The sequence below is a fragment of the Lindgomyces ingoldianus genome (genome assembly GCF_010093535.1).
Source record: "Lindgomyces ingoldianus strain ATCC 200398 unplaced genomic scaffold BDR25scaffold_21, whole genome shotgun sequence".
NCBI classification, from domain to species: Eukaryota; Fungi; Ascomycota; class Dothideomycetes; order Pleosporales; family Lindgomycetaceae; genus Lindgomyces; species Lindgomyces ingoldianus.
This window is the reverse complement of record NW_022985182.1, coordinates 197,681-224,286: the sequence shown is the minus strand read 5'-3', so window position 1 is coordinate 224,286 and position 26,606 is coordinate 197,681. Positions and strand designations below refer to the sequence as shown.

General features: G+C 48.2%; 11 protein-coding genes across 11 annotated transcripts; 7 read left to right on the top strand and 4 right to left on the bottom strand.

Annotated features, from left to right (window-relative positions):
* Positions 1-1,830: 1,830 nt before the first annotated feature.
* BDR25DRAFT_228988 (major facilitator superfamily transporter) lies at positions 1,831-3,468 on the top strand (the record flags this gene model as incomplete). Its single annotated transcript, XM_033685293.1, has 2 exons — positions 1,831-1,929; positions 2,011-3,468. The coding sequence occupies 2 exons, from the start codon at positions 1,831-1,833 to the stop codon at positions 3,466-3,468; spliced, it is 1,557 nt and encodes a 518-aa protein (XP_033546089.1).
* An 853-nt stretch (positions 3,469-4,321) lies between these two features.
* On the bottom strand, positions 4,322-4,994 carry BDR25DRAFT_228861 (uncharacterized protein; the record flags this gene model as incomplete). Its single annotated transcript, XM_033685291.1, has 3 exons — positions 4,322-4,683; positions 4,738-4,797; positions 4,856-4,994. 3 exons carry the CDS (start codon positions 4,992-4,994, stop codon positions 4,322-4,324), a joined length of 561 nt encoding a protein of 186 aa, XP_033546088.1.
* Positions 4,995-5,874: 880 nt separating this feature from the next.
* BDR25DRAFT_371791 (multicopper oxidase) lies at positions 5,875-7,893 on the top strand (the record flags this gene model as incomplete). Its single annotated transcript, XM_033697200.1, has 3 exons — positions 5,875-6,147; positions 6,308-6,759; positions 6,823-7,893. Exons 1-3 carry the CDS (start codon positions 5,958-5,960, stop codon positions 7,891-7,893), a joined length of 1,713 nt encoding a protein of 570 aa, XP_033546087.1. The 5' UTR covers positions 5,875-5,957.
* A 2,223-nt stretch (positions 7,894-10,116) lies between these two features.
* BDR25DRAFT_47541 (including n-acetylases of ribosomal protein) lies at positions 10,117-11,180 on the bottom strand. The gene is made up of 2 exons (XM_033698625.1): positions 11,058-11,180; positions 10,117-10,989 (listed from the first exon to the last, which is right to left on the bottom strand). Exon 2 carries the CDS (start codon positions 10,986-10,988, stop codon positions 10,362-10,364), a length of 627 nt encoding a protein of 208 aa, XP_033546086.1. The 5' UTR covers position 10,989; positions 11,058-11,180; the 3' UTR covers positions 10,117-10,361.
* Positions 11,181-12,156: 976 nt separating this feature from the next.
* BDR25DRAFT_334888 (aromatic compound dioxygenase) lies at positions 12,157-13,412 on the top strand (the record flags this gene model as incomplete). The annotated part of the gene is made up of 1 exon (XM_033692970.1): positions 12,157-13,412. The coding sequence occupies one exon, from the start codon at positions 12,157-12,159 to the stop codon at positions 13,285-13,287; it is 1,131 nt and encodes a 376-aa protein (XP_033546085.1). The 3' UTR covers positions 13,288-13,412.
* A 203-nt stretch (positions 13,413-13,615) lies between these two features.
* Positions 13,616-14,505, bottom strand: BDR25DRAFT_371782 (SGNH hydrolase; the record flags this gene model as incomplete). The annotated part of the gene is made up of 3 exons (XM_033697199.1): positions 13,616-13,997; positions 14,046-14,150; positions 14,215-14,505. 3 exons carry the CDS (start codon positions 14,503-14,505, stop codon positions 13,656-13,658), a joined length of 738 nt encoding a protein of 245 aa, XP_033546084.1. The 3' UTR covers positions 13,616-13,655.
* Positions 14,506-15,388: 883 nt separating this feature from the next.
* On the top strand, positions 15,389-16,134 carry BDR25DRAFT_371780 (uncharacterized protein; the record flags this gene model as incomplete). Its single annotated transcript, XM_033697198.1, has 2 exons — positions 15,389-15,841; positions 15,947-16,134. The coding sequence occupies exons 1-2, from the start codon at positions 15,493-15,495 to the stop codon at positions 16,132-16,134; spliced, it is 537 nt and encodes a 178-aa protein (XP_033546083.1). The 5' UTR covers positions 15,389-15,492.
* Positions 16,135-16,364: 230 nt separating this feature from the next.
* On the top strand, positions 16,365-18,859 carry BDR25DRAFT_263691 (uncharacterized protein). The gene is made up of 6 exons (XM_033686834.1): positions 16,365-16,494; positions 16,549-16,620; positions 16,671-17,351; positions 17,400-17,606; positions 17,658-17,938; positions 17,986-18,859. The coding sequence occupies exons 1-6, from the start codon at positions 16,370-16,372 to the stop codon at positions 18,759-18,761; spliced, it is 2,142 nt and encodes a 713-aa protein (XP_033546082.1). The 5' UTR covers positions 16,365-16,369; the 3' UTR covers positions 18,762-18,859.
* A 40-nt stretch (positions 18,860-18,899) lies between these two features.
* BDR25DRAFT_263686 (uncharacterized protein) lies at positions 18,900-21,435 on the top strand. Its single transcript, XM_033686833.1, has 4 exons — positions 18,900-19,799; positions 20,023-20,078; positions 20,138-20,891; positions 20,966-21,435. The coding sequence occupies exons 1-4, from the start codon at positions 19,345-19,347 to the stop codon at positions 21,180-21,182; spliced, it is 1,482 nt and encodes a 493-aa protein (XP_033546081.1). The 5' UTR covers positions 18,900-19,344; the 3' UTR covers positions 21,183-21,435.
* A 159-nt stretch (positions 21,436-21,594) lies between these two features.
* On the top strand, positions 21,595-22,550 carry BDR25DRAFT_304415 (uncharacterized protein). Its single transcript, XM_033690205.1, has one exon. The coding sequence runs from the start codon at positions 21,603-21,605 to the stop codon at positions 22,458-22,460; it is 858 nt and encodes a 285-aa protein (XP_033546080.1). The 5' UTR covers positions 21,595-21,602; the 3' UTR covers positions 22,461-22,550.
* Positions 22,551-24,241: 1,691 nt separating this feature from the next.
* Positions 24,242-26,344, bottom strand: BDR25DRAFT_394316 (uncharacterized protein; the record flags this gene model as incomplete). Its single annotated transcript, XM_033698297.1, has 7 exons — positions 24,242-24,680; positions 24,739-25,067; positions 25,119-25,833; positions 25,864-25,938; positions 25,973-26,117; positions 26,146-26,223; positions 26,278-26,344. 7 exons carry the CDS (start codon positions 26,342-26,344, stop codon positions 24,248-24,250), a joined length of 1,842 nt encoding a protein of 613 aa, XP_033546079.1. The 3' UTR covers positions 24,242-24,247.
* Positions 26,345-26,606: the final 262 nt, after the last annotated feature.

Here is a 26,606-nt window from a genome sequence, read left to right as displayed (position 1 = left end):
GAAAAGCCAGCTGCAATTTTGGGGCGCAGCACTTTACATAGCCATTCGTTGCACGATTCACTCGCAGCGTGCGGCAAAGGTGCCCTGCTCAATGAGGCGCAGTGAAATTGTTGTTGCGTGCAAAAGGGCGAAGCCTGTTTTTCAAGCTACAGTGCTGTTTCTTCGTCGTAATTTGGCGCAACACACTCAAGTTGCCTGACGACTGAGACGCCACGTTCCCCCCTTGCACGACTGTATTCTAATCAAGCTTCGCAAAAGAGGGTCTCTGCATATTCCCTGTAAGCCGCTAAGTCAGTTCTGGCTAAGCGCGCACCAAGCTGTCGGTGTGATGAGAACATATCGAAGCGCAAATCCGAAAACCGAGTGAGCCTGCTCCCGTCAAACTCCATGCCAAGCAGTGCGTCTTTTGCGACGCTGCGACACTGGTGATCCCAAATACAGGGTTAAGGATCGAGGTGAATATGTTTCTTTCTAATTTGTCGTATCGAGGTTTCGAGCATGCTCGGTATTAAGGGACAGAATCGCTGCTTATTGCACCACGGGTTGAAGATTTGCCACTTAAGCCTCGTCAGATGCAGACGAACGCCTCCGATCGCACTCGCAGGGAGGACGCCCAACCCTCTCTAGCCAGAGTCTTGTGATCTCAAGCTGTACTCATGCCCGCCTAAGTGATAGAAGTATCCTCTTAGACCGTAGGGAATCACGCGTCTATGAATGTAGTGCTTCACTGAATATGCATGTAAGGTAGGGTGTCAAGACTTTCACTTACAGGCTGGTTAAACTGTGCTAGGACAGTAGCTGATTTCGCGAGTGACTATGGATGTTTGTGCAAGTTGGACGACTTTATCGAGAGGGTTATTACTCGAAAACTTTAACGGAGCAAGTGCTAGCAAACGAGTGGGGCTAAATTAAACCTGCTCTCGCACCAGATGAAGAGAAAATACCAGACATTAATAATACCTCCTTTCGTTGCACAGTAGTTACGCATCAACACTCTGGTCAAGTACAGAAAACTTACAAGAACATAGAATGCCTAGGGTTTCATGCTCTTAAAATTAGCCTACCATCGTGACTCACGATTCCTCCCTTGCAACCTCAACTTGTGACATTTCCTCTCTAGCTAACTCCTGCCATCCCTTTCAATCCTATGCTTCACCTCTCTCAGCTTCAACCTCTCATCATTTGTACTAAGTGGTAGCTTATGTATTAAGCTGATGCATTGGGATGAGGCAAGATTAAGGAAATATGTCTTTGGTGAAATGAAACGAGGTACTAGCGACTGATGAACCCTGCAGGCACTCGGAGGATACAATAAAGCTCCTTTTCATCGACAAGGCCAACAGACCATTCACCAATCGCACCGAATCACCATTATACGCTCCATTTTGCACCGCCATGTTGTATTACGTTACCCCCTGTCGTGGGCTTTCAAAGGACTGTTCGGAATCTCGGTGGTAAAGTCACGTGAATATCGGTATGCGGATTTTGCCTCCTGCCGAGGCGCCGAATGCCTCAGCCCCAGATTAACTGCACCATAAACAAGCATTATATACCCTAGGAGAGGCATTGTCAAGTTCATCGTTTTCACTTTTGTGGGTTAGTTTTACGAGGTAAAGGCTTGTTTTGTCCACCCCCTCCACAATCTTCCCTTCCTTTTACAAGCCGAGGAACTTAGAACAGGAAAGGAAGTCTTCAATGGCAAAGCTGCACACGGACTCATACGAACTGCTTGAAGGGAAGGTGAAGAACGGAACAAGTGAAGAAGCAGAGACAACAGGCAGTGAAATGGAGGGGCCCACTGGCGAAAGCAATCCGGAAGCGAAGCCAGAGATGACAGCAGAAAAAGACGACGAAACTCAGTATCCAGGTCCCGCTGCCGTTGCCCTGCTCATGCTCGCCATATCCCTGGCCATGTTCTTGGTTTCGCTGGTAAGCAATATCCATCATCGTCATCAGATTCGATATATCGTGAGAGATGAACTCCAAGGCCAAGTGTTAACAGGTTTTCAGGACCGAACGATCGTGGCTACTGCAGTACCAAGAATCACCGACCAATTCAAGTCCTTCGGCGATATCGGATGGTACGCCAGCGCATACGCCTTGACAGGTTGCGCGATGCAGCTTCCCCTTAGCCGCTTCTATAGCTTCTACACCCCTAAATGGGTCTTCTTCTCGCTGGTATTACTCTTCGAAATTGGCTCTGCGATCTGTGCGGGAGCCTTCAATTCAAAGACCATAATCATTGGCCGCGCCATTCAGGGAATTGGATGTGCTGGTGTCTTCTCGGGCTCCATGATCCTTCTCGTCGACAACGTCCCTTTGAGGCGGCGCCCGATGTTCATGGGGATGCTGATGGCAATCATGAGCATATCTGCTATCATTGGCCCTCTGATCGGAGGTGCGCTAACAAGTAACGCAAGCTGGCGGTGGTGCTTCATCATTAACATACCAATTGGAATGGTCACTATTGTCATCTTCCTGCTCCTTGTCAAGGCAACTCCAGGGAAAGAGGCATCAAAGAAGAGCCCACTGGAGCATTTGAAGATGCTCGATCCAATTGGCGCAGGCTTGTTGATCCCAGCCGTCACCTGCCTGGTCCTTGCACTCCAGTGGGGTGGCTCCCAATATGCTTGGAGTAGCTGGCGAATCATCCTCCTGTTGGTTCTTAGCGGATTGCTAGGCATCGCGTTCATAACATCTCAGAAGTTCAATCCAGAAATTGCGACAATCTCGCCGCGGGTCGTCACACAGCGCACCGTAGCATCGAGCTTCTACTATTCGACCTGCACCGGCGGAGCCATGATGACAGTAGTATACTGGATCCCGATTTGGTTTCAAGCGATTAAGAGCGCTACTCCTATTAAGTCTGGAGAGATGACAATCCCACTGCTTGTGTCGCAGTCCCTTGGATCCATCTTCGGCGGTATTCTTGTCTCTCAGGTCATAGGATACGCGTCGCCATTTATGATACTCAGTTCAATCATGATGGCAGTTGGCGCAGGCCTGCTCTCCACTCTTAGCATTACGTCCGGGTCTGGAGAATGGATTGGATATCAGGTCCTCTTCGGGTTCGGTTTGGGGTTCGGGATGCAACAGCCATCGACGGCGGTTCAAGCAGTTCTCAAAAAAGAAGATATACCGTTAGCCATCTCGTTGATCTTCTTCGGCATGCAGCTTGGTGGTTCAATTTGTGTCTGTATCGGCCAGAACGTCTTGAATCAGGAGCTTATTAGAGCATTGAAGGAGGCGCGAATTCCTGGCTTGGATCCCATGGAAGTATTGCACACGGGGGCGACCGAGTTGAAAAACTTAGTTGCTACTACTGCAGGAAGAACACAGTTACTGCTAGCATATAATCACTCTCTAACGAGTGTCTTCTATGTCGCCTCGGCGGTCGGTGCCGTATCCATTATTGGTGCCGTCCTCGTGGAGTGGAAGAGCGTTAAAGGGTTGAAGCCGGCTCATTGAAGCACTTCAGGGCCCTAAGACTTTCATCTCCACTTCATACGAGATCGAACTGTAGTTTCCTGCAGCACCAGGAGGATTGATGGGATGACCAATAGAATAGGTAGGCGGAAGGGCTCTGTACATTACTTGTTAGTTCGATAGAAACTTTCTTCTGGATTTAGTTTTATCACCTATGTAGTTAAGAAAACGTTTGTAGAATAGCTTGCGCGCTTGCGTTGAGTGAAGAAAGTAGAATCCATCCCCGTCGTCAGTTGGTGCAACGAGATCCGTGGTTGACAGAATGAATATCCTGTGGCCGGGTCTAATTGGTGTGGATTTCAAAGCCTACCTAGACTAGAGCGTTTGTCAGGGCAAAACGTCGTTGGGCTATAGGTGGTGTTGATGACACGTCGGGATTTGTTGAACTCGCGAAAAGGAATGGTCAAGTGTGCTGCACTTGAAACCCAAGGAAAAGGGACAGCGATGCACTAACGAATATTGGAAAGGCGCCACAGAACGCCACAATTGGTAACTCCACCACATCCCAATTATGCTACCTGGGTACTTCACGGAAGTACTACCTCAAGCTCGAGACTTTGTTACTACCTACGGGCCCACCACCTCCTCTTGCCTGCTCCAAATCGTGAGGGAAGAACTTTAAAGATATTTAGAGCATGATTTCTAGCTAGATAACGCCTTGTTTGGCGGTATTCAAGAAAAACCACACTTGGAAAGTAAGGTTACGATAGCGAAGCAACACTAAAATCGACCCTAGCCAAGTCCGAAACCCCTCCAATTTGGTGGACATACTATGTACATACTGAAGTTTATCAATGTCTTCGAACAACTAACGCGTGTTGACAGACCAAACCCCTTAACTCCAACGACGCGATGGGTTCGACGGTGCGACCCGTCTCATGGAGATCGGGACCTGGCCACTCGAGGTGTCGTTCCAATAGATTGCAAACACACCTGTATTTCCCACCGCTAGGCCTGTCCACATTGTCTCGAGGCCATCATCGCCGAGAAGCATTGCCGTTGAGCCGTAGAATACGAATCCTGAGGTGATGACATTGCTAGTGCTTGAATTCGTACCATTGAGGAATCCTACCCGACTATCGACTGAACCAGGACCGGGAACGAACAATGTCACGTTGCTCCAGTTTGGAGTAGTTCCATTGCCAAGATTTGTAGTGTTGGGGCTTCCAAACCACGTGTTGTCGGATCCAGGAGAGACTATTTCGTTGTTTAGCACGTTATCGAGAGAACGAATAGTTTTCAGTAACCTACACATGACCTCTGCAGCATTAGAGCTGTTCGAAGAGCTTGGGTTTCCAACGTAGGCGTATCCTTCCTGTCTTTCAGTACGGTGCTGACCGATGTTTATTGACCACATAAATTTGCCTACCATCTGCATGAAACATGGGAAGCCCACCAAGGCCATCGCCATATGCATATAATTGGAACGACTCTGGGGTCGCGCGCCGCTGGGCTCCGAAGGCCGCGAAAGGAAGAGAAGCGAAGAAGATAAGACTCAGGACAGACATTGCTGGGAGAGAAAAGGGATGAGAATATGACGAAACCAAACAAATGTAGGCAACAGAGGAGAGGGGAAATATGATCGAAGATGAATGATGAAGTTTTAAGAAAGATATTGAATAAAAATAATGTTGTACGAAATGAGGCAGGATGTTACCTTTTGATCTCATTCGGCCTCTTAGTCGGTCTTCGGACGCTTCACGCATCAACGTCATGCAGTCGTAAACTCCACGGAAAGTTTCTCTTTTCAATCATGTGTGGAGTAGGGGGAAAGGTGTTATCTCGGCGACCGCCGCTCAAGTTGAAGGTGATGACTACAAGGATCCCTGCTCCATAAATGCTTGTCGCTTCTTGTTTCAAACCAAATCCAGGGGAAACTTCACCTTGCATGAACGTTTTCGCGCTGCAGCATATCAGATTCGCGTCCTGGGATTGTTTCATGTGGGGAACCCTGGTCCAGTGATGATGCGGCAACCCAGCCACATCAGTTGTTCGCCGCTATCGGTCCATTTCTAGGAAAATCTCCGTTCTAATGCCGACGCGTCAAAGGAGCAGGGGAACTACTCTAACTTCAAATATTTGTCTCCGTGCTATTTTTATTGTTTGATCTTCATGTTCTGCCTTTGAAATTCAGATCCATGGTAAGCGGGCCGACGAACTGCCGCGCGTTTTAGCCTTGTGTGTGCGCAAGTACCCCTAATGGTCAGGGCATTGTACTTCCGGAAAGAGTAGAACCACCACGATGGAAAGAGACAGTAGACTCAGGGACAAGATGAGGAGGTAGTCATCGGTGAGCATAAAGATCACCGGATGGCATCCCCAACAGCTACCTAGGACTTCTTCATTCACTTCAGCATTCTTTAGCTTTGTGACTAAGCCTTATACATCCTTGTATCTATTCGTTCTTGCGGACTTGTTCGCTGCATACTTTTATTGACGTCCAAGTCATTCAAAGATACTCCCGACTCGTCATGCTCTTCAATGGTAGTCTCTTTTTTGGAGTTGCTATTTTAAGCAGTCTTGCGGTCGCCTTTCCATCCTCACAGAATTCTCGTTCACTCCATGAACCGAGATTGTTCCCAAGAGCGAGTTGCTCTGGAAATACTGCATCTACTCGTTCGGAATGGTGCGACTATTCGATCGATACAGATTATACGTCTGGTTAGCCTATTTTTCATTTCATTTTCACCATTTCTGGGCGACCAAAGCTTAAAGATGCAACTCAACCATTGGTTTCATTCATTTCATTCCTTGAGCATCTTGCATGGACCACCCTCCACTATCTGCGAGCCTCAGAGCACAAACTAACACAAATGAACAGAGGCTCCCGACACCGGTGTAACTCGGGAATACTGGCTCGAGCTTACTGATGTGACAGTCGCTCCAGACGGCATATCCCGCTATGCCCAAGCTGTCAACGGATCTATCCCTGGCCCCACTCTTTTTGCGGACTGGGGAGATACAGTAGTTGTACATGTCACAAACTCTCTGACTACTTCACAAAACGGGACGAGCATCCATTTCCATGGCATCCGTCAAAACTATACCAACGACCAGGACGGCGTGTCTTCTATTACACAATGTCCTACTGCTCCTGGAAGCTCGATCACATACACTTGGAAAGCAGTCCAGTATGGATCGACTTGGTATCATTCCCATTTCGCGCTGCAGGCCTGGGAAGGGATTTTTGGTGGGATCGTCATCAATGGCCCTGCCACGGCAGACTATGATGAAGATCTTGGGATGCTATTTCTGAACGATTGGGATCATCAAGTACGTGCATCATGATATATATTCCTCGTGCGCTAAGCTCCTTACTGATTTCGAATCCTACAGACTGTAGACGAGCTGTATATCACTGCAGAGTCAAGCGGACCTCCCACACTAGACACTGGTCTTATCAATGGCACTAACACGTACGATGATGGAGGATACAGATATAACGTATCCTTCACCTCGGACACCTCGTACCGCATTAGGCTCGTCAACGCCGCAGTGGACACACACTGGAAGTTCATGGTCGACAACCACACCATGCAAGTCATTGCATCAGATCTAGTGCCAATCGAACCTTACAACACCACTATATTAGACATTGCAATGGGTCAGCGTTACGACATCATTATCACCGCTGACCAAGCATCCGTCGCCGACAACTTTTGGATGCGTGCAATCCCGCAGTCTGCATGTTCTGAAAACGACAACGAAGACGATATCCGCGGCATCGTATACTATGGAACCTCACCTTCCACGCCAACCACATCAGCATACTCCTACGATGATGGCTGCGACGATGAAACTGACAACCTGACTCCCTACCTCTCCAAGACCGTCGAAACCTCGTCGACTAACGAGCTCGAGACTGCTAGCGTTGGATTGAACGACGATAATCTCTTCCGCTGGTACATGAACAGCACCACCATGGTCGTAGAATGGGCCAATCCTACCTTGCTCCAAATCCTTGACGGCGACACCACATTCAATACTTCTAACGCGGTCCTTGAACTCCCAACTGCTGACGTCTGGATCTACGTCATTATCGAAACAACACAAGCCGTGCCCCACCCCATCCATCTACACGGCCACGATTTCGCCATCCTCGCGCAAGGCTCTGGTACATATTCCTCCTCAATTACGCTGAATCTCGACAACCCCCCGCGACGTGATACCGCTCTGCTTCCGGCCTCTGGGTATCTGGTGTTGGCTTTCCAGACAGATAATCCGGGGGCTTGGTTGATGCATTGTCATATTGGGTGGCATACAAGTGAGGGATTTGGGATTCAGTTTATAGAGAGGTATGATGAAATTGCGGGGATTACGGATCAGACGAGCTTGGAGAGTAATTGTGAGAGCTGGAGTGATTATCAGAGTGAGAATAGTATTGTGCAGGACGATTCGGGACTTTAGGTGGAGGGGGAAATGGAAGTGGGCGAAGGGAGTGGAGTTCATGGGTTTGAGGAGCTGGATCATGGTTGGCGTTTGGCGTGAGGGTTGGGGAGAAAAATGCGCTCATTTGAAGATCAAGATGTTGTTCGGGTTGATGGATGGATTCTTTAGCTGCTCGAATGGATGCCTTGACTCGAGGCGACTGTTCGAGCTGGGGGCAATGTAGGACAGAAATTTGCCTTTTATTGCTATTCTAGTTATGTTCCGTGGTATCTGGTGGTGTACTGTGGACCCAGAGAGACATGCGTAAAAATCTTCCGTTCATATTGACCGCGTCCTACCAAGTTGGAGACTATAGACTTGCAAAAGCCCCCATCTCCGTCGCTTCGCCCTGCGCCCTGGTGAACCATCACTAGAATACTCACGAGTAGTTTAAGTCTTAAGATAACCAAGGAGGCTTTCTACTATGGAGGAAAACCATCACATTGATTCACAACCCACACGGCTCTGCTTTGCAGCAATTCCTCACTCGCTCCATGAAGGCCAACACCACTCGTTCGTTATGCTCGCCGGCCCATTTGGCGGACTTAGACAGAATCTACTCGTGGGTAGCGGCTCTGCCCACTGTTTACAATAGTATCTAGGTCGCCAAAACTGTTAGCAATCTTACCAGTCAACCCAAAGACCATCCCCCACCCCCCCGGTTTCCCCATCTCCCATTCTCTGAGCCAGAATAAAGTGAAACGGCTACTCACCTCACGGCACAGTACGTATACGGAGCACTATATGACACGTTTGCCCTTCCGCCGCCATACCTTCCATACCCAATGCTCTTCTGACACGGAAAATCCTCTCCCTCGAAAATAATCTTCCCGGCCGCAACAAGCGCCATATACTCCATTACCTCTTTGGGCACTCTTACATGCGCAAACCCTTTTGGTGTATCAGGAGCGCCCCAAGGATATCCTTCAAATGGGGGATAAAAGAATGCGGACGTGTTGAAGCCCTCCCATTGCTGGTATGGAATCATACCTTTGGGTGTAGCTAATATGGTTGGAGCGTTTGGGGAGCGTAAGGAGATAGCACCCCAAGTGCGCGCAGTGCCAGGTGGGGAGGCGTTTATGTCTTCGAATGGGGCGAGGCCATTGTCGCAGTGGAGGAGGTCGAATTCGAGGGGTGAGAGGGTGGGTTGGGCAGCGATGTACCGTCAAGTTTAGGATTGTAAGAAAAGATTGGATTAGATGGAATTTCGTTCATTTTACTGTTCCAGATTTCTAGAGTCGAGCGATCCGAATGTATCGCTCGATGGTGCCCTCTAAAGGAAGGGGAGCGGTTTCAGTTGGTTATACATCCGTTGGGAAGGGAGCGTAAATCTCCACAGGGAGTAGGGATGTTGAGAAGTGAAAACACTGATGTCTTTGATGTGAGATACCTGGGTGGAATGTTGAAAAAAACATCTTGGTGGGGCCGTAGTTAACAATGACTGGCTCAACACTGAGGGGCATGAAGCACTGCCCCGCCTTCACCGGTCCTAGTCAAAGGCATCCTCGGAGGCGGATTTGATGCGAGATACCCACTCACTCGTCGAGAATCCTCTCAGCTACATCCTCCAACCTCTATGGCTAGAACGCCGCGAGGATCTGATGCAGAATTGACGGCTTAAACTCTCCATCCTTTGACCGGGCTTCCGTCTGTCGCCAACTTCATCTCGAGCGACCCCGACCACACCTCCCCTCGCCTTCAAGCGCTTCAATCAGCTTGCAGCTCGAAATGTACTCTATCTCCAGAGTGCATTGGCTGAGCTACAGGCAAACCAGAACGATTCGATGCCGGTGATTAGAGTGTTGAGCATGGGCATCGGGAGACAAAAGAATGCGCCAGGAACTGAGAAAATTATAAAGCCAAAGCCAGTTCTGGTTATCCTTCTCTTCGGGCTAGTTATTACTATCGATGTCGTCCCGAATCCCACGAAGAAGTAGGTCACGATCGGGGTGTACATGCTCCTGTTTGCAGGGGATGTGGGACTGTTCACTTGAGCGAAGAAGTCTGAAGTATTCGCTACAACAGCAGCGTTAGTAGCGCCATTTTCTTCCCTTCCTTGAGTGAGAAAATTCTAGATTAAGTATGCGGCGGTCTTAGGTGTCTTCGTGAGTGGAAACTTGGGACCTTAATCACGAAAACTCGAATGGAAAGGAGGATTGGAGTATATCTCGGCGCTTTGGGTGGTGAGGTCTTGAGCTTTCCAGTCGTTTGTAAGATTTCACTGGGCATAGACGGAACGTTTCTAATGATATAGTAAGGGGCTAGATTTATTCGACATCATATGATCTCCGTAGTATTCGTATCTCTGAGCTATTAATAATAAGTGTCCGCGATGCCGACTAAACTCCATGTGTTTATCCTAGAACGAGAGATTCACACTTGTAACAACTTAAATATCGCCGGGCTTCGTGGAAGAAATACCTGAAAGACCTCCTCGCCGACTGGGCTCACACCCCATACACACTCAAATCCTCATTCATACCTGGTCGTGCCCACACCGCTCCAACAATACCCCCAAACGTCTTCAACGTCGCAATACCCCTCGCTTCAAATCCAAGTCTCTTCAACACCCCCTTCGAAGCCTTATTATCTGGATTACAAAATCCAAACAGCTCCCTCTGCCCCTTTTCTTCCTCAAGATACTTCATCAACGCTCCGGTAGCTTCGGTCGCGTATCCCCTCCCCCTGCCTTTCTTCAAGAACCAGTACCCAATTTCTGGAACTGTGAAGCTGTTCTGTCCCTTTCTCAGATTCAACGTAACTATCCCGATCTTTTCGCCATATTGATGTAATGCAAGTGATGGGGTATCGTTATCGGAGGGTGGGGGAGACTTCAGGGTAACGAGGTATTTTCCATACATGTCGCCGGAACGAAGACGCTCGTCTTGCTCCCCTGTAAGAATCTTTCGCGCTGCCTCTCGATCTCCTATTGGAGGAGCTATGCCCCCATTCGTTGCCAGTATCTCCGGTGCATTGTACAATTCGACTAAGAAATCGCAGTGGGAGTCGTTCGATGGATCAAAAAAAGTGAGGGAGAGGCGTTGAGCTTCAATTTCGAAATTCGGATCTGTCATACTGACAATCTGTTTATTAGACAGTGCGCTGGAACGACCATCACTGGAATTCTGGCGGAGATGAAGTACACACAGGTTATAAATCACGGAGCACGACTCACCAGTGAGTGAGTCACCAGGATGGAAAGGGGCGGTTACGAGGTAACTGGCTAGTAGTACAGCGGTAAGATGATATAAAATGCGCCAGCCCTGTTCATGGACAAGTACACCATTCACCCTCTTTCTTCAGGACATTCGCTCAACGAAGTTTGTGAATGGGCCTTCACGTGACCCTGCATCATTAGGCTACCATCCATGAGCTTGTGGATATCTCCGTCTCAGCAAAGCTGAAATGAAGTGGCAGCCTGGACTGACGTTTTCCTTACCTTCTTGGAAGGAGCCATTTTTCTAAGAGTGTAGATTCTCCCGCCGACGAAGTAAAGAAGTAAATACAAGTCTGCTCAAGAGTGCTAAGAATATACAGGGACCTGCTGAGAAGAGCGATCAATTATGCTCCGAATACTGACCTCGGAAGAAGGGCTGACAAGCCACACAAGACATCATGTGGACGCGAATGGCTGCCACGTACCCAAGACAAATTAAGTGTGCGACGAAAAGATCGACGCGATGAGATTAGTTTTGAGCTACCATAGCTGTAATGCGATCAAGCACCTTAGATCCGCTTTAACCCCGCTCAAAACATTGCACGACTGGGGGTACAACTGGCGAGCCTGATCACGTGATGCCTGATTACGTGGCCCTGGCTTTTCCTTCCCCGTATTTCGCACAGTCCCTGTCCTTCAAATCCACTCACTCTATATGGGCGCGCAGCAAGAAACATTCGAAACGGAGCCTTCCCGCACGTCGGAGCAAGCATGGCTACGGAGATGGGGACTGATTTGGGATAGAGGCCTTGGCCTTTCTCTGCCACCAGCACCAACGTCCAACGAAAGAAAGAGGGGCCTGAATGAAAGGAGGGCGCATACGTACTCACTAGCTTCGATAACTACGCAGATGCTTCGTGGACATAGAGTTGCTTTGGAAATATGAAAATTCAACTGGGTATAAGTTCTTGAGGGACGAGATGGGAAGTGAATTTTCACTGACACCTCGAAGAAGTATCTTAAATTTCCTTTCAACGTCGCCCCTTCTTTCTTTGAGAACTCTCTCGTTACAGCTTATTCTCATCATGCATTTCTTCTCCAAAATCACACTCGCCAGCTTCGCCATCTCAGCCCTTGCTCACCCAGGCGAGCACCACGAACACAACGAAGCCGCTGAGCTCAGTAAACGCGAATTCAAAACCCATGCTCGACGCGGCCTCGCAGCATGCGCCGAGAAGCTTCAGGCTCGAGGAGGTGTCATGGAACGCGCGGCAGCCCGTCGAGCCGCCACTGTAGCCAAGCATCGCCAGGCTCGCGGTCTTGCGGTTCGGGACACTGATTCTGTACTCAACACCTCCCATCTCTCTTCTGAAGAATACACCCCCAATACTCCAGCGAACATCATATTCGCTAGTAACAAGACCTGTATCTTGAACCCCGAGGGCGAGGTAGGCCCCTATTGGGTTCCGGGCGAGTACATTCGGACGAATGTCCGCGACAACCAACCCGGTGTCCCGATCGTCCTCGAAGGTCAATTCATCGACGTCGAAACATGCGAAACGATTCCAGATCTCTACTGGGACGTTTGGAATTGCAATTCGACAGGTGTATACTCCGGCCTCGTGGCCAACGGCAACGGTAACTCGGCGGATACTTCAAACTACAACGCAACCTTTCTCCGCGGTCTGCAAAAAACAGATGCCGACGGAGTCGTAACCTTTGAATCCATCTTCCCTCGTCATTATTCCGGGCGCACGACACATCACCACATGGTCGCCCATCTAAACGCTACGGTCCTTCCTAACAACACCCTCACGGGGGGCACAGCTGCCCATGTTGGACAGATCTTCTGGGACCAGGATCTCATTAATGCGGTCGAAGCTACGGCTCCTTACAACACAAACAACGTGACCCTTACCACGAACGCAGACGACCATGTCTTCCTTGCCGAAACCGAGGACAGCGATTCGGACCCAGTGCTGGAATATGTATACTTAGGTAATGACCTCTCTGACGGTCTCTTTGGCTGGATCACGATTGCGGTCAACGTCTCAGCGACGTACGATCCTTCCTATAGCTTTGTTTATACTGCAAGCGGAGGCGTCGCGCAGAGTGGAGGCAGCGACTCTGGTAATGGTGCAGGAGGGAATGGTACCATGCCAAGTGGTGCACCGCCTTCTGGCACGGCTATTCCAAGCGGGGTTCCGAAGAGGTGACGGGCTTAGGAAGAGAAGCTAGATGGCTAGGTTTGCGCGAGGAGATTCGGTGGGTTTGGTGCTTGTTGCTTGTTGGGTTTGGGAGGCATAGTTGGCTTCCACCCATTCACTTGATTTGAATGTGGGTATTGAAAGCTTTTTGGATTTGGGTTGGTACCCTCCATAGCAACGTTTCCTATCCACAAAACAAGGTTTCTTCATAAGTTGTTCGCTGTCTGACCTTCTATGACGCCGACATTGGATTGAACGGAAAGCCTCCGACTGTAAATTCTCTGGCGATATGAGTGACTCGTGTGATTACGGTATTCAGCTCCTTAGCATCCTAAGGTGCAAACCAAGTTCGAGGCATTGTCCGTTCCCCCATATCTTTACGCTGGCTTCCCCTCTGCAATCAACGCACTCATCGTCGCATTCGCTTTCGTAACTCCCTCCAACTCCGGAAACTTCTTCACCAGCAAATCACTCACAATCCTCGCAAAAACCACCCCACCCCACTCATTCAAGTGCGTCCAATCATTCGAAGCAAGATTGTACTTACTTGCGGCTGTCTTACCAATCGCATTGACGTAATTCTCAGAAGCAATGTTCAAGTCGATGTACCGAATGCTATTGCTTTCGGCCACGGAGATAGTGGCAGCACGTTGTTCGGCGAGATTCTCGGTGACTTTGGCGCCGTTGAAGTTTCGGCGGGTTAGAGGCGTGAGAAGAACCTTGGGAAGGAGTTAGTAGTAGAGTATGTGCTTGGAGTGGAATGTTACAGGAATGGCTCCTGCCGATTTGGCTTCGGATGCGAAATTCTTAAGATTGGTCTTGTACTCTTCGACGGAGACACCGGAGGTGTTCTTTTGGTCGTTGTGTCCGAACTAAACATATTTAGCCAAACAGACATGATGTATTTCTGAAATCTATAAAACCTGGAGTACGGACCTGGATTGTAACATATACATCATACTTATCCTTATATGTTCCAATATCCTTGACTACCTTCCCCCAATCACTGCCAGCTCGGAAAGATGCCGTCGTCGCTCCACTGTGACCGTAGTTGTGGCCAGATGAGCCCGATGCAACTGTGGTAGAAAGAAAACCGTCACCCCATCCTCCATTTGGCGCGGTAGTTGAGTCGCCTGCAAGAAGCCAGTAGATTGGCCGCTCGGCTCGGGTAAAGAAAGGTATAGCAGATACGAAGGCGACGAGGGAGGATAGAACGATAAGACGCATGATGAAGGATATCTTTAGGCTTCTCTGAGTTAAGAGGGAGCTCGAGCAACGGTGCGTGAGAGGGTGACAAGCCAAAGGATGGGAAAGAGCGGACGGTGCAAGAGAGATATAATCACTACTGTGCGGATCGGCATTATGATGTTAAAATGGATTTAGTAGGAGACCAACCTATTGACGGAGAAATCTAATAAACCACCTTAAATTGGAATGCTCGATACTTTATCGAACTAGAAACGCTTGGGCAAAACTTTGCCGAGGGCTATTCTTCCTCCGTGGGACGAAAACAAGCCTACTGTGTACGAAACGATTTATTCTGGGAAACTGACATTAAAAAACTCTCCCTGGACTTTTCGCATAGTAGCTGAATTTTGTAGATTATGAGATAGCAATAGTAAGACCTCGAAACATCTGTTGTTGTGGCTGGAGACATTCATTTAACGCACGGAATTATGGACGCGGGCAATAAGCGCGTGGGGTAAAAACAGCGTTTGTGCGGGGAAGAACTGATCCACAAGTTCGTCGCGACATTACCACCCGAGGCTAGCATTTGCATCGAAAAGATCGCTGTGACCGTGTGGGAAGGTCCGGTACCGTCAATTATGCAGAATTGAAAGTGAGCGACTTGCATCGTCGATATTTTATAGGTCACCCAGATTATTCTAATGGACGGGCCATCCGTGACAATGCATTGCTAGCTTCGAGATCTTAACCTTGATATGGAGGAACTTCATAGGTGAGAGGTAACGCGTTGATGCTCTGGAATAGCCCTTGAATGGACATCATGGATGACGAATCATAGGCAATGGGGGTTTCGGCTCGACCCGATGGAGGTCGGGACGGCAGGTAAACTAACATCCGTCAACCGTACCACCCCGAATTCCAACAGTTGTCGAGCCCTTCATAACACGTCAAGTCCTTAAAGAGTGAGCATTCGTCGGAGGGTTGGACAAATTCACCACAATACTATATATAGTTGAACTCGACAACATGCTCTCATCCCTTGCCTCAACGTTAGGCCCTCTGCACCTTCTGACATACTCGACGCTCCTTGGTACGGAAATGTACCAAACTTTCGTAATGACGAAGGTAGCTCACCAAGAACTCCCACGATCTGCTTTCACGACTCTTCAAAAGCGCCTGTTTCCCCTCTATTTCCGGGGCCAGTCCCTCCTCGTGGTCCTCGCCGCGGCTACCGTTCCCCCGCACGGGCCTATATCTTTGTTTGAAGAGCAGAAAACCTGGATTCCTTTCGCCGTTGCGGGACTAACATCGGCTTTGAACTTGCTGGTGTATGGACCACGTACACGGCAAGTGATGATCGATCGAATTCATCAAGGTGCGTATCCATCATACTACAGCAGAAGTTTGTAGCAAAGATGTGAAGCAAAAGCCTCAGAAGAACAGTCGGCTGATACCAGAAACGATGCTAATACGGCTCCAGGAACAAGAGAAGACCTAAAAGCTAGAGATATGAAGGGGGTTAGCGCAGAGATGCGGCAACTAAATCAAGCTTTCTCTCGAAATCATGCCATGAGCATCCACTTGAATTTAGTCACAATTAGAGCGACATTATGGTATGGCTGGAAGTTAGCGTCGATGCTTAATTTCGATATTACGCGACTTGACTGAGAAAATAACATACACATGCAGCCTATACATGAGTTTAGAGGGCTTTCTGGGATGGCTAGAGAGTGTAGGTAGTGGAAAAGGGGCCGAGGAATGTCAATCCTAGGTAGCCTTAGGCTTAGTCACTAGCGCAGCCATGGATCGGCACGGATGTAATGTATACCCGAGTTCCGATTACACGAGTTTGCATCGCTTCCGCCCTCACTTTTTCCCTTCCCCCCCATCTCGTGTCGCGGAAATGGAAGAAATTGAACAGCCGCCCGTCGAGAAGGCGCCACAAGGTCGCACCTCCCAGGCATGCCAGCGTTGCCGAAACCTCAAGACGAGGTGCTATCCAAGCGAGCGAGCGGGCACATGCCAACGGTATGGCATGCGAAATCCGCATTTGTTAATAAATTGGAGTTGATAAAGACATAGATGTCTCTCTTCTACACGCGAATGCGTATGGCCAGAGACACCACGCCGTGCGAAGCGATTACGTGGTCCTTCGTACGCTCCCACCAATGAATTTCGAACAAAACAACTAACTCTCCGTCTAGACGAATATCACAGGTTGAGCAAAAAATTGATGGTCTATTCGCTAGTCTTGTACAAACCGAACCCCCGAGACGAGCACCAGCGAATGCAGAACCATCATCAGAATATAAGCCGTGCGAAGGACAGCTACGCGAGAGACCCCTTGCACCAGGAAGTTGGCTTCCATTTCCCTCATCATTTACTGAGACCCAGAGAAATGATCACGATACTGAAACCCAGAGAAATGATCACGATACTGAAACCCAGATGATCGATCGTGATGCTGAAGGATCTCAGGAATTTCTTGAGAAACTCCGAAAGATCCACAATTTCGTTGACCACCACGAACCACGCCCCCCGCCTGGCACTCTTTTCCAAGCCAGCACCCCCCTTGACCCGGTAGTCGAGCATAAATTGGTTAGGGATTTGCTCTCCAGTGGAGAGGCTGATGTTCTTCTGAACGAGTACCGCTCCATGTTACATTCATTCCCTTTTGTTCCCATTCCTCCAACCATATCTGCCCAGGAGCTTAGTTCTAGAAATCCCATGTTGTTCCTAGCAATTCTGACGGCAACATCTTCGAAAGACCATCAACGCCAACTAGCTCTCGATGAGCAATTTCGGATCGAGCTTGCGAATCGCACAATTATTCGACCACATAGGACACTGTCACTCGTGCAAAGCATCATCGTCTACCTTTCCTGGTAGGTTTCCTTATTTTTATGGTACACTTCTTGCGCTCATTGTAAAAGGTACCATTTTGTGTTTAGCCACAAAACCCACCAAATATTTTCGTTAATTCAGCTCGCTATTGGTGTTGCCCTTGACATCGGGCTACATCAAAAACAAGGCCTGTCGTTCTTCGAGATGCCAGGGCGACCAAAGCCCCCTTCGCCATCTCCTAGCGAAGCTCGTGAGCGTCAGAGAGCATTTCTTGGCTGTTACTACTTATCATCAGCGTAAGACTTTGTATTGTTCTGTATCGAATTGGGATCGCTCATAATCCACAGTATCGCTGGAGGACTCCATAAACCCAATCTTCTTAAATACACTGACTACATGGCCGAAGCCTGTAGGTGCTTAAGAAATGATGCTGAATATTCGATAGATGAAATCATAGGACAGCTGATTTCTCTGCGCAGGATTGACGATCAAATACACGACACATTTTTTACCGAAGAGGCTGCGCAACTTCCTATCACGGATTCACGAGTATTGATGAATCTCCGGTTCGTGGAGACACAAATTGAAGAATGGAGGCGGGAAACGCAACGTGAAGAGCACCCGCGAGGTAAGAAATATAGTTCCCTTCTCCGATCTGGGTTAATGCTGTGATAGTGCTGGATCTCTCCTGCTCCTACACCATGATGCAACTTCATAGCATCGGTCTCCGCAGTTCTCAAGTATCTTCTGAACACCCGTTTGCGAGCCCTACTCAATTAAACGCCCTTTCGTCTACTCTGGAAGCTGGAAAATCGTTCTTAGATGCGCTTATCGCTATCCCCGCCTCCGAGTATCATCTCATAACATTCCCCGAATGGATGCGACTCCCGTTTGTTGTGATGACGATTACAAGACTTTGTATCCCCAGTGAAGCGCACACGGCCACCCGGTGGGATGTAAAAGCAGCGCAAGACCGTGTAAGGCTAGATCTCTGCCTTGAATCCCTCTGCTATCGTATGCAAAGCCTCTCAACCTTTGAGAAACGTAAACAACCGCATCCAGATTTTTGGTGGGCCATGAGAATGATTATGGAGTTGATAAAAGGCTGGTACTGCCGCAAGATTCGGGTTAGAATGATGACTTCAGCGCAGCTTACTCCAAATGAGCTTCCGACACCTGACACTATACCCAATTTTCAAGGCAGCTTGGAATCCTCTAGGACATGTCAAACCCCATTGACCGTTCACGATGGCGTTCATAGATTTCCACAGATGGCATTGAACCACGTTGATTTGGGCACTGGAAATCTAGATGTTGGAAACGAATACCTTGATCCGTTTGCGTTCATGATGGATAAAGATTTCGACATGGACAAGTTCTTCGATATGGGCATATGGGGTACTGGCACATACGAGGAAATGGGGTTTGGGGGCGGAAACATGAGAGATTGATCGGAACCGCTTGAATCGGTTTCAGATGGAAGGAATGAAAGCGGTTGATCCAAGATAGAAATCAGCGCCCTTTTAGTCTTGCAGCGAATGGAGAAAACCAATACAACCCTGTTAGCCCTGCAAAGTGGGCGCCAATATGCCGGAATTTGCCCCGCAAGCCACCGATGTGGCTGTGTGGTGAGTGAGCCGCCCATCACTTTTGCAGCCTTCTGGCTTCTGCCTTGCGATCATCAACTTGTCTCTCAACATCACACCTAAGGAACCTGATAACGTGGAGCAACCCTCGTTTCTCTAAAAATTCTCCTACAATCATCATCTAACATCCAACTCCCAGCTTTTCGGCAACGATTATTTAGGATTTCAGAGTGCTTGTCTGGACAACTCACTTGGCCCGCGGTACGCACGATCGGGAACCTGAAATATGTTGCAAACTGCTAGTTATCTCACGGGTCTAAAATCGGTTTAGTCTATTCTAAAGGTCTTATCAACCAGCTATCAGAGCGTGCCCAAGGCTCGTTAAGAAGGCGCAGAGGCTACTGGTTTAGTCTCTGCGATCCAGTTGAACGCCGAAGGAACTGCGAGCATGGCGGAAGCTTTTGGTATCGCCGCTGGTATTCTGACGGTCATTGACCTTACTGCGAAAGTTATCAGCAAATGCAAGCACCTCATCGAGACTGCTCATGACGTGCCAAGGGATCTGCGTCTCATTTTCATCGAAATATCGACACTCAAAGCCACATTGGAGAGCTTAAAGTATCTTTCAGATATGGACTTGAATTTTCCAGATGTTGTTCGAAACCTAGACGAGATAGGTGGAGCAATCAAGGGCTGTCGCGATACGGTGGAAGAGCTGGCGGCAGAACTTGACGGATTGTCTTTTTTGACACCCCAGAAGAGCTTGCAGGCGGCCCCAAGCAAACGACGAATGATTAAAGGGACCCTCAAGTGGTGCCTAAAGGAAGGCAAAGCGCGAAAACTACTTGACGAGGCTATCCAGCACAAGTCAACTATTACCCTAGCTTTACTTAGCGAGGTCACGTTAGTAACCCTCACATCCCCGCTCAAGCTTACAGCACATCAGCGCGTACCGTAGAACATAAACAGGATGGATTTGATCTCCTAAACCTCTTGCTAGGATGTGAGAGGACCCTCAGGAGATTAATCTCTACCCTGAAATCAAATCCTGATTATGTTCTGTAGTTGTGCTAATACCCAATAACTACCTCGTACCCACATTGTTTACATTCTGACTAAGACGTAGTCGCGACGTTAAAGACCTAAAGTTTAGCATTGGAAAACTTCAGGACGGCCTAACAGGTAATGTTTCCGTTGCGCTCTAGGTTCCAGATTTCAACATTTGCAACTGACTTCGTTAGATGTTAGGCAAAGAGATGTGTGTAACTGGATTGAGCGTACGAATCCGACACTAGACCATAACAACGCTATCAAACTTCGCGATGAAGCCACATGCCGCTGGATTCTTCGGTCGGTCGAGTGGAAAAACTGGTTAGCTGGCTCCAATCGGTTTTTGTGGGTTTATGGGATCCCAGGTGCCGGTAAAACTATCCTTGCATCATACATCATCGAGCAGACTATACAGCACTGCCCCTCTTCCCAGATCGAGAGCACATGTCTCTACTACTACTGCTCCTACCGACACACCGAAGACCAGACTTTAGCATTCTTGAGTTGGATTGTCAGTCAGCTGTGCCGGAAGCTCAAGTGTGTCCCCGAGGATCTATGGGAGCTTTACCAAATAAATGCGTTGCCGATAATCTTGCAACTCAAACAAGGAATAGAGTCAGGTCTGAAAAAAATAGGCCAGGTCTATATCATTATCGATGCAGTCGATGAATGCAACACGAGAGATGACCTGCTCCAAGCTCTGGCATCTTTTGTTGCCGACCCCACCTTTGCCAGGTTACGGATACTAGCGACTAGCCGAAATTATCTTGATATTGAGAGCACATTTAGGCCTATCTCTGAGCCACTTTCAATGTCTAACCCGCTTGTAGATGAGGATATCAGAATGTACGTAGCCTCCGAACTCCGGGCGAATAAAAAATTTGCACGCTGGTCAAGAATCTTTCCTGAAATGACAGAGGCTTTAGTCAATGGCGCGAAGGGAATGTATGTTTACTTATTTCGCCTTCATGCGATATCCGTTTTTGGCTTACTGCGACTTACGCTTACACTTTTCTTAGGTTTCGGTGGGCCGCCTGTCAATTGCACGTGCTGCAACGAAAGAGAACCGAAGCAGACCTCCGAAAGGCTATCACCGAACTACCAGAGACTCTAGACGAAACATATGAACGAATCCTTCTTAATATTCCTAATGACGACTGGGCCATTGCTAGAAAGGCGCTCACTTGGATTTGTGCCCACGAGAAATTGTATTTTCGAACGGGTATACCTGCATAATGCCTTTCTAAGGCAATATTTCCAACATCAGACTATGATACAACTCCAGAGAGTTACAGCCACGATTTAATATCACTTCAGGACATATGTGGATGTCTTATTAGGACCTTTCCGGTCCCCTTTGATGCCGGAAGCGACAAGGATTCTGAAAATAACGATGCTTCCGAAAACGACAATGTGTTCCAGGCAATATCCCTAGCGCATTATACAGTGCTAGAATTCCTTTGTTCCGCCCGGATCCTAGATAGTGCCGTTGAATATTTTGCCTTTTCTGAAGAGAAGGGCATCTACGAATTTATAAGGGCCACACTAGAAATATGTGCGGCTCTCGATTTAGAGGAGCCTCCCGGCCTTTTATTTCACAATCTTGGATGTTATTCTCGAGAAGTCGCCAAACAAATCCCAAAGGTGTGGGAAACCATGATTGTTGAAGACCAGGAGCTGTGGAATCTCTACCTAAAGGTTCTCAATAGTCCTAATCATGACTGTTATGAGGCGGCTATTGAGGACTTAGTAGACTATGAAACCGCCCATATTTTATTTGTGACCTGGGAAAGGAGTCCGGATTGTCTAGCCGCTCAACGTTGCCTAGCATGGGCCAAATCAATCCTTTATGATTTCCATAAGGTCGAGAACCGATACTTAGAGGATCGAGATACCGAAGAGATGCTTTGCGCCACACTCACATGGAGAATGGATGATAACGACTTTTTCGGGACCCTTGCAGAGGCGTTTAGTTATCTGGAGGATCTTCCAAGCGAATTTGATCGTTTGCTGTTAAATGCATGCTCACGGCTTGAGCCTGTGTCGGCATTCGTGTTGTTCATTTCTGCACACGAGTGTACACACGTTTGCTGGAACTCGCCCCTATTACGCTCTAGCTGCCTGCTAGACTTTCTTCTAGAGAAAGGTGCTCAATTCAATACTTCTGGGGTCCGGATTACTCCCCTACAAATCGCAGTTCTCCGGTGGGACTACAGTGGCACAGAATGGCTTCTTAAGAAGGGCGTGAATTCCAACGCTATCGGAGATATAGATGGAAAATACTTCCCTCACTTGGATAATAGATGGGGTCAGGCCAGTCCGCTGCACATCATCCGTCACTCCCCTTTCGCGCTAGATCACTTGGACAAAGTCACAAATGGTAGGATTAAACAAGAGCGAACGGCGCAACGTCCGAGAATTGAGGAACTTCTTCTCACATATGGCGCTAAGGACTTTTTAATGCGGGACTCTGAGTCAAGTAACGCATTAGTATTAAGTGCTACCCAAAATTAAGCAAGAGTCAGTGGAATTAGAGTTATTGGATTAATCAGAGGAATCAGAAAAACTGGAGGAGTCAAGATGCTAATTAATCCAAGAAATCCGAGACCTCAAGCCTGAATCCGCAGGTTCAATACGTCATTTAGGATTTCTAATCTGAGTTATATCCACTCATGCCTACTACGGTACTTGATTAGAATGGATTGAGGCGTCAAACTTTATATTGGGGAGAGCTTCAAGACGGTGGTGATATATGCCTTCAAATTCAAACATGCAGTAGGGCTTTCATGCCTGTACGTCAACCGTCTTCTTGCGAAACTACAGATACAATCATTGTGTTAATCTGGGAATATCCCATTCTTCTAATCCGAGTAAATATGCTAGAGTTCTGGCTCGGCTCTACTTCACGCCATATGTGTAGATATCATTAATAGATGAAGAAGGGTTGTGTGCTAATATATTAAACGAAGTATGAGCAATTTGTGATTAGACATAAGATGTAATAGAAAAAAATAATTGTAGCATAGTGCTCACCACATCAAAGCCTACCATCATTCACCTGTAGCTGTACGGGGAAGTAAGCTGACAGTCAGCCCCAAGTCAGGAGGACTTCACATTAGAAGGATTCTGCGATGTCGCACAGGAATCCTTCAGGGTCACGAATCTCATAATTATCGACATAAAGGGTACCACTCGAATGGAAATGCTAGGGAGAGAGTTCTTTGGTATAATCAAGCAGTCACGGCCTTTCGCCCCTTTTGTGAAACCTACTTGGTGGCTGGGGCTTGGATGCGTATCGAGCTTCGTCCGATAAGACGCCGAAATGGCCTCGCCGCTTTAATATATTTGGGAGCTTGATATATGCTGGAAACCAGCGACCTTTTTTCCAGTTGGGCCGAATGAATTGTTGCCTGATTCAGGCCTGATGTTCTACTTCCTGTCAAAGAAACTCAGAATTACGAAGGATATAGGAAAGTGAATCTCCTAGCCGGCTGATGCCTGAATGAATGCGAATTCCTAACTAACATCGAGGCTGCAAAATTGGAGACATATATGGGGAATAACTTCTTCACAGCCGCATATCTCACGTAATCCATACTCACTGTCTATACCTCGCAGACAACCTCTGCCTCGAAGCCCTACGTTTCTCAATTCCCCCCTCAGCCTACCACGCACGTCGCTTTCACCTCAACATTCATCTCGGACTCCTTCATTCCGGAACGAAAGCGCAAATCCACCCTCACAAAAATCTCTCGAAAGCACAACCGGATCTAGTGAAGTGCTGAAGAAAAAGCAGCCATCAGAGGAGCAAGTAGCCGAAGAGATTGTGGTTTGTGTGGAGAAAGGCGGTTTCGCACTCTGTGACGACTCGCTTGAGGTCGAGTTGATTTGGGATTCGTTGTTTGTGGTTGTGGTGGGGTTGGTTGTTTGGCCGGTTTTTAGGAGTTGGGAAGGGTTATGTAGGAATGATAGGAAGGCCATGAGAAAATTGTAATCGTAGTGATGATAGCTATGTCAAATTCGCGTATCTTGAAGCTGTAAATCCACACTTATCGCAAAAAGGCCCCAGCAGCAAAAGCATTACCGTGCATGAACTATTTCAGCAACCTGCTCGTCCATCTCGCTTCTGTAGATTCTGAGTATTCACCTGAGTATGAGCTAAAACCCTTTCCTTTTTAATGAGGGACAATGGAATTTTCAGAAGCAAATTTTAGATGAGATGAAATAAACCAACTACAACCCTTCCATCCACTCCCCTAGCGCAATGTTCACCCAACGCCTTACTTCCAACCCCCCTGTCCCTACTGCCCCTTAAACCCCGATCCATATGACGAGTTCGGGGTACTATACGGCTGATATCCCAAACTGTTTTGACTGCCCTGACTCTCACCATACTGCGTCGACTGCCTGTGACTCGTACAAAACTCTTCGATGACATCTTCTGGCGCACGCTTAGCATGTTCGATCCAGTAATGAATAGGGTACTGTAGAGCGTCCTTTGGACTAAGAACCGGGTTTTCGTCCGGGGGCTGATCTCTGTCTGGCGGTAGTGAACTACTCTCATCGCGAGGCTCATCACGATCTTGCGTTGTTCCTGAAGGAGCCTCAGATGGGGGTGGTAGCGGAGAGAGGGGTTCATTTTGTGGAGGTGCATCGGTATCGACAGGGAGTACCTCTTGATCGCCAGCTTCGCTTCTTACCTCTTCTTCCTCCCTCTCCTCTTCTTTAGCACGTCTCGCTGCTTCATTTGCCTCGTATGACTCCATGATAGCGTATATATATTCTAAGCAACGAAGCGCAATGATTCCTTTTTTGCATGTCTGCTAGATCAAGAGCTAGATCATTTTTCGCAAATTTTTCCAAATGTTCCTTCGCCGCGAAGCCCACACATTGTACGGCATTGTTTTCATTAAGCTCGCTCCCACGCAAGGTAACGAATGCACCGCATTGTCGAATGTAGCCTTTCAGTCTTTCCAGGTCATCGCGATCCTCTGCAGGAAGGTCCGCCATAATGGCCAATTCTCGCATCGCTGGAGCACGTAGAGCAAGAATGAGATAGCATAGGATTTCTTTCGTGTAGTCAATGCCCCCAGAACCCGGTTGTAGGACCTTTCTTGTTAGCTATACCCTCACGCCAATGTACTAGGGTCAAAACTGTCAGTGTGTACGTACTCTCTTTCGGATATGCTCGAACATTTCCGTTAAACCATATGGGAAGGACTCTAACAAGGCGCGGATCTCGGTAGACGTCATGCCAGTCTCTTGAACATTCTTCAGTTCCTGTATCACCAGGCTCACATAGATGGAATTATATTCGGCGCGGGAGTGGATTTGTCGTTTGGAGAAGTAATCCAATGGAGCCGGAAGCCCAAGCTCATTAATTCTCGCGGAGATGTCAGCTCGTAAGGCATCACTGAGGTGGGCAGCGTTCTCGGAGTCGTCGATGTTAATCTCAAGCGCTTTCGACCTCAATGCTTTCTCGATTTCGGGGTGTCCTGATCGACTGAGAAAGAGCCATTTGATAGGCGCGTCATCAGATGCATCATCACCTGAATTGAGAGATTTGAGGAGCTCAAAGAACTTAGCCATCGATTCCTTGGAAAGCCGCTCAAGACCATACACGACGATGTATAACCACCCAGAAGGAAGATCTCTGGCCATGGCTTGAAGCGCATCCCACAAAGTGGGGACTTTGGAAAGGGACTCAATATCTAGCTCTTGCGTTGCTGCTTTCCCTCCCTTCTTCGAATCCGTGAGGAGATAAACGGCCAGATTCTGGCTCACATCGATGACCTGTTGAATGACAATTTTGAGCAAGACTCGAAGTGACCGCCGACGCTCGTCGCCTTGGTCACAGAAAAATGATGTGATAATTGCCCCCTGCTGTCTGGTCTAGTTTAATTAAGTCGTCGATTACAGAGGAAGCGATTGGCCCTTGACCGGTATCAGCTTAGTCGTGGATCCAAAGGAATGGAGAGGCTTGTTCGTCTCTCTATGTCGTGTAGTCATTCACATCGACAATCCACGAGGTCTGGGTAGCCCTGGGGCCACGGTGGGTACCTTTCACCGTCGCGTCCAGGTCAGAAAACCCCTTGCCAAGGGTTGCCATGATGGCATGATATGCTCGATTGTTTACGAGCAACTGCCGCAGTGCTTGACTTTGGTTAGTATCTGTCGCAAACAAGGAACAATAGGGGACCTGATGATACATACTCAAACGCGAATTTGTTTGACGGCTTTGATGGCTCATCTGGATTTGGATAGAGCACTTGTAGCCCTGGGTTAATGTGCTAAACACCGCAATTGCTTTAGTATGAAATATTCCAATGACGATGCATCGGCCAGCTTACAACTGCATCAAGCTTCGAGGGCTTTAGTTTCTTGATGGCATCAGCCATCTCGCCGTCTCTTGTCGCAATTTCGTTCCGGGCGAAATTTCAAGATGTCCACATTGAGGTGAGCAATCGTCTGTCTGAGCGCATAATGGAAATGAGCTGTGAATCATCTCAAGGCAGTTTTCGAGGGCGCGAGGCTCTCTCCTTTCTCGAACTGAGGATTCGGGGCGAAATGTCGATTGGGGGCTGAAACCCGGAGTGGAAAAAGGATCACCGTGTGTCAGCAAACCAATGCGGATGACCCGATCGCCAGAATGAGCTTAGT

What these genes read in the sequence shown, in the direction of transcription:
- BDR25DRAFT_263686 (XM_033686833.1), top strand. Translation starts at nt 19,345, where the DNA reads ATGGCGGAAGCTTTTGGTATCGCCGCTGGTATTCTGACGGTCATTGAC. An exon ending in ACTTCAGGACGGCCTAACAG is followed by an intron (nt 20,079 to 20,137) that starts GTAATGTTTCCG and finishes TGACTTCGTTAG; the next exon opens with ATGTTAGGCAAAGAGATGTG. An exon ending in GTCAATGGCGCGAAGGGAAT is followed by an intron (nt 20,892 to 20,965) that starts GTATGTTTACTT and finishes CACTTTTCTTAG; the next exon opens with GTTTCGGTGGGCCGCCTGTC.
- BDR25DRAFT_47541 (XM_033698625.1), bottom strand. Translation starts at nt 10,988, where the DNA reads ATGACAGATCCGAATTTCGAAATTGAAGCTCAACGCCTCTCCCTCACT.
- BDR25DRAFT_263691 (XM_033686834.1), top strand. Translation starts at nt 16,370, where the DNA reads ATGGAAGAAATTGAACAGCCGCCCGTCGAGAAGGCGCCACAAGGTCGC. An exon ending in AAGCGATTACGTGGTCCTTC is followed by an intron (nt 16,621 to 16,670) that starts GTACGCTCCCAC and finishes CTCTCCGTCTAG; the next exon opens with ACGAATATCACAGGTTGAGC. An exon ending in ACGTGAAGAGCACCCGCGAG is followed by an intron (nt 17,939 to 17,985) that starts GTAAGAAATATA and finishes ATGCTGTGATAG; the next exon opens with TGCTGGATCTCTCCTGCTCC.
- BDR25DRAFT_304415 (XM_033690205.1), top strand. Translation starts at nt 21,603, where the DNA reads ATGATTGTTGAAGACCAGGAGCTGTGGAATCTCTACCTAAAGGTTCTC.